Source organism: Garra rufa, chromosome 7, assembly GCF_049309525.1.
Source record: "Garra rufa chromosome 7, GarRuf1.0, whole genome shotgun sequence".
Lineage (NCBI taxonomy): Eukaryota > Metazoa > Chordata > Actinopteri > Cypriniformes > Cyprinidae > Garra > Garra rufa.
The window spans coordinates 26,527,513-26,539,039 of record NC_133367.1 but is presented as its reverse complement, the minus strand read 5'-3'; the positions used below and the strand labels follow the sequence as shown (position 1 = coordinate 26,539,039).

The 11,527-nt window shown below is 34.7% G+C and overlaps 2 protein-coding genes across 2 annotated transcripts in view; one reads left to right on the top strand and one right to left on the bottom strand.

Annotated features, from left to right (window-relative positions):
• Positions 1 to 6,038, bottom strand: part of fam163ab (family with sequence similarity 163 member Ab) — a 59,858-nt gene extending 53,820 nt beyond the window's left edge. Inside the window, exon 1 of the mRNA XM_073844936.1 lies at positions 5,901 to 6,038. The gene's annotated coding sequence lies outside the window, so the exon portion shown is untranslated. The remainder of the gene's footprint in view (positions 1 to 5,900) is intronic.
• The window catches only part of LOC141338067 (rab GTPase-activating protein 1-like), a 41,964-nt gene extending 35,812 nt beyond the window's left edge, over positions 1 to 6,152 (top strand). Inside the window, exons 12-13 of the mRNA XM_073843635.1 lie at positions 965 to 1,020; positions 6,048 to 6,152. Of these exons, the coding sequence (XP_073699736.1) occupies positions 965 to 1,020; positions 6,048 to 6,152 (161 nt within the window). The remainder of the gene's footprint in view (positions 1 to 964; positions 1,021 to 6,047) is intronic.
• The last annotated feature ends 5,375 nt before the right edge of the window (positions 6,153 to 11,527 follow it).

Genomic DNA, 11,527 nt, shown 5'->3' with positions numbered 1-11,527 from the left:
ATTTAAAAACATTTAAAACTAATTTACAAACGGTATATACAAACACATAGATATATAAGATAAAAAATAATAATACATCGACCATTCTCATCAAAATAATTTATTTGAAAATTAAATCATTATTACAATTATTCAAATAAATATTTAGATGATTAATAATTATTATAATGTATTAAATATAATAACAATAATAATAATTATTATTATTATTATTAATATGTAAATGTAGTCATTACTATTAATGTTACTATTATTATTGCTAATAATTATTAGTTATTATTAATGATTTATTAATTTATTAAGAATAATAATTATCATTATAATTGCTAATATTTATATATGTAATTATTATTAATAAAAATAATTTAATCATTGTTAGAATTATTCAAATATTTAGATAATAATTATGATGTATTCAAATGAGTAATAATAATTTATTATTATTTATATGTAATTTATATTAATTATTATTTATTTAATTTTTTAATTTATTATTACTATTACAATTATTATTATGACTAATCATTTATTATTAGTTATTATTAATAATTTATTAATGCATTATATATATATATATATATATATATATATATATATATATATTAATATATTAATTATTGTTAATAAAATAATACAAATTATTATTACTATCCCTCTCATTTCAGCAACCATTTTAGTATATCTTCTCAAGGGACAATACTATAGAAATTAAACTTTGATATATTTTCGATCTAAGTTTATATAGATTTATATAGATTTACTGTCCACTGGAAATAACTCAACATACAGCCATTATTGTCAAAACAGCTGGCAACAAAAGTGAGTGTACCCTAAATGAACTTGTCCAAAGTGTCAATATATTGTGTTAGCACTATTGTTATCTGGCACTGCCTTAATCATCCTGGCCATGGAATTGGCCAGAGCTGCACAGGTTGTTGCTGGGATCCTCTTCCACTCCTCACAGAGCTGCTGGACGTCAGACACATGGTGCTCCACCTTAAGCTTGAGGATGCCCCTCAGGTGCTTAATAGGGCTCAGGAGACATGGCCACCCAATCACCTTCACCTTCAGCTTCCTCAGCAAGGCAGTTGCCATCTTGGTGGTGTGTTTCTGGAGGGAAGGCATCATGTTCTGCTTCAGAATGTACAGTACATAATGGAATCCATGTTTCCCTCAATGAACTGCAGCACCTCAGTACCAGCAGCCCCAGACCATGATGCTACCACCACTATCCTTGACTGTAGGCAAGACACAATTTTCTTGGTACTCCTCACCAGGGCATCGCCACACATGCTGGACACCATCTGAGTCAAACAAGTTTATCTTATAGTCTCATCAGACCACAGAACATGGTTCCAGTAATTCATGCTCTTGGACAGGTTGTCTTCAGCAAACTGTTTGCTAGCTTTCTAATGAGCCAGCTTCAGATGAGGCTTCCTTCTGGGGTGACGCCTAAAAGCAAACCGACTTGTTGCAGTGTGCAGCGTATGGTCTGAACACTGACAAGCTGACCTTCTACTTCTGCAACCTTTAAAGCAATGCTTGCAGCACTCATGCGTCTGTTTTTGAAGCCAGATTCTGCACCTGACTAACAGAACGACTGCTTAACTTTGTTGATCGAGCCTTGCAAGGCCTGTTCTGAATGGAACCCATCTTTGAAAACCTCTGTATGACCCTGACCGCTGAAGTGTAACTCAGTTTTAGGGTGTGACTGAACCTTTAATAGCTTTGGCCATCTTTGTGGAGAGCAACAATTCTAATTCTCAAATCCTCAGAGATTTCCTTGCCATGAGATGCCATGTTGAACATCCAGTGGTCAGTATGAGAGAATTGTACTTAAAGCACCTAATTTGAACTGCTCTAATACAAGATACACAACTTTGTATGGTCCTGCCAAGCAGACTAAAACATAAACATGACAAATAGGACATGTGGCTTTGCATGGGTAAACAACATACTGCTATCACTTTGTTGCCAGCTGTTTTGACAATAATGGCTGTATGCTGAGTTATTTTCAGTGGACAGTAAATCTATACTGCCATACAAGCTGCACACTGACTACTCGAAAATATATCCAAGCTTCATTTCTATAGTATTGTCCCTTGAGAAGATACACTAAATGGTATAATCTCTGGTTCTCAATATTGGTTGTTGGCTCTATTGTGAACTGGCTTTAATTCATCTCTACTACAGAGGACTTGGGAGTAGCTCAGTGCATTAACCAATTTCCAGCCTCTAGGGCACCAAAACCAACTCACAGTGTTTGATGCCAAAACAATGACCTTTAGAAGAACTGATATCTTGTTACAACACATGTAACGCAGAGAATGGAATATAAACCCCTCACTTTTTGAGTAACCTTTTACACAATACATGTGCGGTCTAGTAAATAGCAGAATACAGCAAAATAAATAAATAAACAAATTTTACTGATAAAAATTCAGTAACCCAATCTATAACTTACTAATTTTGATCTAGTTTTAAATGGGTGAGGTTGTAAACCAGTCAACCCAAATATACAAGGGAACATGTACATAGCAATACATCATTGTAATCTGCTACACTGTCATTGCAAAAATCACAGCTTCAGTTTTTCAATAATTCAGAATAGCACTCACACAACAATATTCTTCCATCAGCAGCAGCTTTGGTCAGGTATGCAGGTTGAGTTCATCCCACAGCCTCTGGAAAAGCTCTTATTTCTCTGTTTCCGCACAGAATAGATTTGCATTTTGGTTGGCCACAAAGCCCAGATGCAATCAGCATCTCTATTAGAAAACCTCTCCCCTGAGATTAGTGCAAAGAGGGATGTACATTCATGTAAATTAAGTGACATGTAATCATTAAACAAAACAGCACTAGAGATCTAAACCCAACTGCTTTCCATCCTGATAATCCTAGAAGAACATTAGGATTAAATTTAGGTTTAAGGTTTGAGTTAAGTTTAAGGGTATGGGTTAGAAGTATGAACAACATTCAACCATCACTATCACCTTATACCACTAAACCACAGGGAAGACATTTGTGACCTCGGACCACAAAACCAGTCATAAGGTTAAATTTTACAAAACTGAGATGTATACATCATATGAAAGCTCAATCAATAAGCTTTCTATTGATGTATGGTTTGTTATGATAGGACAATATTTGGCCGAGATACATCTATTTGAAATCTGGAATCTGAGGGTTCAAAAAAATCAAAATACTGAGAAAATCACCTTTAAAGTTGTCCAAATTAAGTTCTTAACAATGCATATTACTAATCAAAAATTATATTTTGATAGGTTTACAGTAGGAATTTTACAAAAAATCTTAATGTAACATGATCTTTACTTAATTTCCTAATGATTTTTGGCATAAAAGAAAAATCAATAATTTTGACCCATACTATGTATTTTTGGCTATTGCTACAAATATACCCCAGCGACTTAAGACTGGTTTTGTGGTCCAGGGTCACATTTGGTCTGCAGAATTGTCTTTTACTTAAAAAAGGTTAGATACTATCAGTTCAGTTTTCTACAAAATATTTATTAAACGTTTATTCTGTATTATATTTATTTAGTAAAAAAAAATTCTCTATCCGCCTTATTTTTAACATAAAAACCAGCCGAGGCCATTTGTAACTTTAATGGACTTCCAGTTTAATTTTCTTCAGGGTTGCCAGATCTGCGTAAAATCTAGCCCAGCTGGATTCTGGGGGAAAATGGCTTTTAAATTCGCTTTTCAATTTAAATTTAAATTTAAAGTGAGCGGGGTGGTTCACTTCAACCTCCGGACTAAAAAAAAAACTTCCTGCAGCAGCAGCAGCGTAAAGGTAGCCCAATTCTGCAGGAAAAACGTGGACTTGGCAACTAAAAGAGGCTAATATTTACATTGCGTTATCACTCTAGATTACTGGCGAGATGTTTTTCATGTCACACGTGCAAATAAAATCATAGCATAATGCTCTCCGCTAACCAGATGTGTTGAACTGAGTGTGTCAATAAGCTCTTTGCTGATTGGCTTGTGCGACAAGGCGCAATTCACATTTTCCACTCAAGCTGAAATTTTTCCAACTTACATGGAAGACTCGATTTGAGGCGTATATCAAGCAGCTGAAATTTTTGCACGAAAGACGAAAATTGAGGCAAATATTGCACATCCGCGTCATCCGCACTATAGCGGCTAATTGTAAAACAAAAATTACAATTTATATATTTTTTAACCTCAAATGCTAGCGAAGCTAATATTAGTATCATGTCACTCTAGATTAATCACGGGATGTTTTTCGCATCACTAGCACAAATAAAATCGTGTGTAATGCTCTTCTCCATTTTCTGAAACAACCAGATGCATCAACAAGCTCTTTGCTTGTTGGCTTGCGTGACAATACATTATGCAAATTTTCTTCTTAAATCAGAAGCCTCGCACATTCACAGAAAATCGCTTACTTCTGCATTTAAAAAGGTGGATAACAAGTGTGCAAATTGTTAAACTGGGCTACTAAGAATGTATGTTTTCTGAGATATTTTTGATAAAATCTTGAATCACAATCGTATCGTTAATTTATATCGCAAACAGTTTGAGTATATTCACCTCATTTTTCCCTTAAAGGAGTGGTTCACTCTCAGAACAAAAATGTACAGATAATGTACTCACCCCCTTTTCATCCAAGATGTTCAAGTATTTCTTTCTTCAGTCGTACAGAAATAATTTTTTGAGGAAAACATATAATGGACTTCTATATGGTGCCCCTGAGTTTGAACTTCCAAAATGCAGTTTAAGTGCAGCTTCAAAGTGCTCTAAATGATCCCAGCCGAGGAAGAAGCGTCTAGAATCTAGCAAAATGATCAGTTATTTTCTAAAAACATTTACAATTTATATACTTTTTAAATCTCTAAACAGAGTACACACAGAGCTAGACAAGACGAGCATTTGAGGTTAAAAAGTATATAAATTTTTATTTTTATTTTTAGAAAACAATCTATCGTTTCGCTAGATAAGACCCTTCTTTCCTCGGCTGTGATCTCTTCGAAGCCCTTTGAAGCTGCATTTCGGAAGTTCAAACTGGGGGGCACCTTCGAAGTCCATTATATGGAGAGAAATCCAGAAATGTTTTCCACAAAAAAACAATTTCCTTATGATTGAAGAAAGAAATACATGAACATCTAGGATGACAAGGGGGGGGGTGAGTACATTATCTGTACATTTTTGTTCTGAAAGTGAAATACTCCTTTAAGAGTGGGCACGGCCATTCATGAATTGTAAATCCAGACATTTTTATCTGTACAAAATTGCTTGTTTTGCAACTTGTTATTGCAAACTAGTGTCTATACAATGTTATTTTAATGTATTATCTTAATTATGAACAGACTGGTTTGTAGTGCAGTTTTACCGTTTACAAAACGTTATTATTCTTCTGGTTATTTTCCTACAGCGGCTAATGAAGCACATTCACAGAAAACGGCTAACTTCCTCCGCCTTAAAAAATATATATAGAAGGTGCATAATTAGAGCAAAATCTGTTAAATACACACACACACACAACCTGTGAGAACTTTCCCTAGTGTGACATAAAAATACATTTGTTCTTTTAACTACATAACTTTAATTAAATAGTTAATTCACGACTAGATGTCACTGTTTTATGTAACGATATCTATATGGCGCTAGAGTTTAACAAACACAGAACACATCAGACTACATTTAGACTTTTTACCAACGTGAAGTAAAAATAAGTTAAATCCAAAACAAAATCCACACAAATCAACATGGTCGTTATAACAATACTACAATAATTCCATCAAAACGTTTGGGTTAAGAAATAAATCGGCTTTTGTCGAACCTAACCGTCTAATTTTCCAGAACAGCACAAACTAAACACAAACAAACAGGATGTGAAAAGACAAATCCAATCTTACCTTCAGTGAACGTCTGTATGTTTAGAGAGGGGTTTGGAGACGAGAGCTCGATCACACCATCTCTCCTCCGACTATTTCCACACAAAAGGGCTAAAAAACTTATTTCCACACCTGAAATCCGTCGGTCTACATGTTTGTATCTCCCAGGTTTGTGGTAATGCCCATGGAAGTACAAGAGAAATAGCGAAAGGAGGAGTTACTCCCGGTGCGTGGAGACGAGAGAGACTGGAGGAGACGTGTGCGCTGAGATGAAGCATCAGATGATGGATACTTACTCTGTAAAGGTCAGGCACTATCGTACGTCAGGCAGAGCAGATTTGTGTTCGTTCTCCTTAAAGTTTTAATCAAAAAGTTTCACTGAGGATAACATAAAAACTAGATTAAAACACGCCGCACTTTTAGATTTTAAGCAATATTATTAGCTTGGTCCGTGGCGCTAATTTTTAGTATTATGATATTAATTCTATACAGTAATTAAATAAACAAGTCATTAATTAGCTCTTGATCCACTCGGAGTTTTCGTTTCTTCACTAATGAAAGAAACTCTTCATTTTATCCACCTTATGTTTGAGGTAACAACAAGAATGTTTGTTTTTAAACGTATTAAATGTGAGGTAAGACTTTGAGTCAGCACTTTCAGTTATTTTAACCGTTCAAAACAGTGTTACATCGTCGCAAACTGGTATTTATCAGTTTATTATTGTAATAATATAAACATTGTTTTGTAGAGCAAAACTATTTTACTGTTTACTGCATCTCTAATAATGTTATTCGTCTAGTTTACCCATCACCTTTTTCTTCAACGCCAAACTAAGCCTATGGGCAAGACTTCCGGTTCATTCGCGGCAATAGAACCATAGATATATATACATATATATATATCTATGGAGTAAACGATGAGCGCCGCCAATACGAATTCTAACGTCAGATTGAATGCTTTTCTGTTCCGGTTTCCATAGGAACCCATTCAAATAGCGTCCATCTGTTTTTAATGTAGCTAACGTCCGCTGCTTCGTGTCATCTACACACTCATTAAAGTGAGGCACTGACAAATGACGGTCATTGCTACATTGCCAAGTGATGGCGCTATGGAGCCATGTGCTTTTTAAAAACATTTTAATAGGTTTAACATTAGTTTATTAGCTCGGAATATACCCTAATTTGACTAGAAACAATGCAGACCGGAAATGCAAAGCATTCTTTCAGTTAAGAGTCGGACTTACTTCCGTGTTCAGGAAAAAGGTCTATAATGAAGAGATAACGTGCAGTAAACGGTAAAACTATTTGCACTACAAACCAGCCTGTTCGTAATTAAGATAATACATTAAAATAATATGATAAGGCTTATTAATTTGAGATATCAAGCAGTAAAATTAGCTGCTTTGTACATCAAAAAAAAAAAAACTGGATGCACCTGCTCTTAAGTACGGTGTACATTTTAGGACATCCTCAGACCTCAGCCATACAACGAAAAGGTGTCGTGCCTCAGACTGAAAGACTTCAGGTCTCAGGAAAAATGACGTCAGGTGTCGTACAATTAGACATCAGACGAAACGGACTCAGATTAAAAAGCATCAAACAAAAAGACATCAGACGAAACGGACTCAGATTAAAAGACATCAGACGAAACGGACTTAATAAAACGTAATAAAAAATATGTTTATAACAAAACAAGCATTGCTTTTAGTAGAGTCAGAATCACAATGTCCTAAAATAATGCATTTGAAAGTAATGGATACATCTTGCTGGATATTATCATTCAAAAATGAACCAACATTTTCACAGAATTGTTCAGTATAGTGAAAAGTCCAGAATAAATGACGTTCCACACCATTTTGTTTGTTCCTAACCGCGTGCGTGACGTCACAGTCCTAAATCCGTTTCACCTGATGTTTTTTTTTTGTCTGATGCCTTTGAATCTGAGTCCGTTTCGTTTGATGACTTTTTGTTTGATACCTTTTAATCTGAGTCTGCTTCGTCTGATGTCTTTTTGTCTGATGCCTTTGAATCTGAGTCCGTTTCGTCTGATGACTTTTTGTTTGATACCTTTTAATCTGAGTCTGTTTCGTCTGATGTCTTTTTGTTTGATGCCTTTTAATCTGAGTCTGTTTCGTCTGATGTCTTTTTGTTTGATGCCTTTTAATCTGAGTCTGTTTCATCTGATGTCTTTTTGTTTGATGCCTTTTAATCTGAGTCCGTTTCGTCCGATGTCTTTTTGTTTGATGACTTTTAATATGAGTCCGTTTCATCTGATATCTTTTAATCTGAGTCTGTTTCGTCTGATGTCTTTTTGTTTGATGCCTTTTAATGTGAGTCCGTTTCGTCCGATGTCTTTTTGTTTGATGCCTTTTAATCTGAGTCAGTTTCATCTGATGTCTTTTTGTTTGATGACTTTTAAACTGAGTCCATTTCATCTGACGTCTTTTAATCTGAGTCTGTTTCGTCTGATGTCTTTTTGTTTGATGTCTTTTAATCTGAGTCCGTTTTGTCTGATGTCTTTTTGTTTGATGACTTTTAATCTGAGTCCGTTTCATCTGATGTCTTTTAATCGGAGTCTGTTTCGTCTGATGTCTTTTTGCCTGATGCCTTTTAATCTGAGTCTGTTTCGTTTGATGTCTTTTTGCCTGATGCCTTTTAATCTGAGTCCGTTTCGTCTGATGTCTTTTTGTTTGATGACTTTTAAACTGAGTCCGTTTCATCTGATGTCTTTTAATCTGAGTCTGTTTCGTCTGATGTCTTTTTGTTTGATGTCTTTTAATCTGAGTCCGTTTCGTCTGATGTCTTTTTGTTTGATGACTTTTAATCTGAGTCCGTTTCATCTGATGTCTTTTAATCTGAGTCTGTTTCGTCTGATGTCTTTTTGTTTGATGTCTTTTAATCTGAGTCCGTTTCGTCTGATGTCTTTTTGTTTGATGACTTTTAATCTGAGTCCGTTTCATCTGATGTCTTTTTGTTTGATGACTTTTAATCTGAGTCCGTTTCATCTGATGTCTTTTTGTTTGATGACTTTTAATCTGAGTCCGTTTCGTCTGATGTCTTTTTGTTTGATGACTTTTAATCTGAGTCCGTTTCGTCTGATGTCTTTTTGTCTGATGACTTTTAATCTGAGTCCGTTTCGTCTGATGTCTTTTTGTCTGATGACTTTTAATCTGAGTCCGTTTCGTCTGATGTCTTTTTGTCTGATGCCTTTTAATCTGAGTCCGTTTCGTCTGATGTCTTTTTGTCTGATGCCTTTTAATCTGAGTCCGTTTCGTCTGATGTCTTTTTGTCTGATGCCTTTTAATCTGAGTCCGTTTCGTCTGATGTCTTTTTGTCTGATGCCTTTTAATCTGAGTCCGTTTCGTCTGATGTCTTTTTGTCTGATGCCTTTTAATCTGAGTCCGTTTCGTCTGATGTCTTTTTGTCTGATGCCTTTTAATCTGAGTCCGTTTCGTCTGATGTCTTTTTGTTTGATGACTTTTAATCTGAGTCCGTTTCGTTCGATGTCTAATTGTACGAGACCTGATCTCATTTTTCCTGAGACCTGAAGCCTTTCAGTCTAGACACAATGCCGTTTTGTCCTGTGACTGCCGCCTTTTAGTCTGAGGCATGAAACCTTTTCGCTGTATGGCTGAGGTCTGAGAATGTCCTAAAATGTACACTGTACTTATGAGAAAAATAAGGTGGATAACAGCCAGTGATCAAATCTGAAGTTCCTCACATTTACAGTAAATTGAGTGCTTCAGCTCTGAAAAAAAAGTGCTGGATACTGGATATCTCTGACTTAATAAAATTATTCTGAAATTTCATTTTGGAAGACAAAATTCACAAAACAAGGTGTCTGAAACCAATATACAAATTGGGTAATTGATTTTGGACTCAAAACCTTAGTTACTGAGATATGATAACTTGATAACTAGTCTTCTCTACAGTTTGTAAGTCCACATATTGACTCTTTTCCAGATCCTGGGGGTAGAAAAGCAGTCTCTATGGTAACCAGTGGCATCTTGGCAGGGAAAATGTCTGTGTGGGTCAGTTAACCAGGGTAATATGATTTGCCATGCAGCAGTGTGCTTTAATTTGATCCGTATCAGAGCTCCCTTCCCTCTTGCGTTTGCACAAAGACTCTCCTAATGGCAAAATTCACTGCGTCATTCTCCAAATTCTCTCAAAGTTCATCAGTGCGAAGCTTTCAAGCTTTCAAAAAGAACAAAAGAATGATTAAACAACCCATTTGGTGATGCTAATGCGACAGAAATGATTGTTTTGATGCTCCACGGTGGCAGAATGCCGAGATATGATGTGAAATGAAAAGTCCTTATGTAATTTGTATTTTCTGTCACATGAATATAGACATACTAGCATTGCTCTAACAAACAAAAGTTTACCCACAAAAAATGAGTCACTGCCTTATTTTGCTTATCGAGTTCATCTTCCATTATTGGAGCTGGCAGAGGTTAGCAAAAGATATTAGAATTCATCAGCTGTGGCAAAGCATATTATAAGCTTGAGGAAACAGAAAGAGGAAAGGCCTGGACTGCTTTTGATTTGATTTTATGGTTCATTTTCATTAAAGTAGTGAGAAAAGACTGACATGCATTACGTTTCAGAACACTAAACCGTTAATGGAAATGAAATCAACCTACTTATGAATGTAACCACCTGTTATTTTGTTCGTGAATAATTTCAAATGGCTGAAAATATTGGCAGACTGTAACATTGTGGGAGGATCCTAAGCCATATTTAGTGTTCTTTTGACATGAATATAATTAAGTCATATTCATGAAATTAAAAGTCAAAATTATGATACGAGATAAAAAGTCAAAATGATGGCATAAAGTCAATTATTATAAGTCAAAATGATAAGAAAAAAGTTCAATTCATGACAGATCATTATTATGAGATAAAAGTCAAAAACATTAGAGCATTAGCAGTCAATGGCATAAAACATATTACATATTATTTAATATCATTAAAACATATTATGGCATGCTATGACATGTTAAGCTGTAATTATGACAAGTCAGCTATGAGATTCTCTAAATTATGACACAATTATAAATTAAAAAGTTGAAATTATGACACCTATTTTGAAATAAGTCAATTACAGCATAAGCCATAATTATGATAAAGTAGATATTTTGACAAGCTAAGTAATAATTATAAGTCTTATGGGATAACATCAAAATTATGACATTGAATTGACAAGTCGAAATATGGACATAAAAGATGAAATTATGACAGCTATAGTTATGAGGTAAAGTCAACTATGGGATAAAGTCTTAAGTGGAAATTATTATTACTTAGTCATCATTTTGAAGAAAACGTTAAAAAAAATGGCATAGTGAATTATGACAAGATAAAATTCAGATTCTAAGTCAAAATTATGAGATAATAAAATAATACATAACTTATGACAGTCTTGAAATAAAAGGTCAATTACGGCATTAGTAGATATTATGACATGCTAAGTTACAATTATGACAAGTCAGTTATGAGATAACATCAAAATTATGACACTCAATTGGCAAGCCGAAATTTTAAGATAAAACATTGAAATTAGTTTTAATTATAAGATGAAAAGTCAATTATGAGATCAATTGAGAAGCCAATTGAGACGTAAGGTGAAATGATGACATACTAGGTCA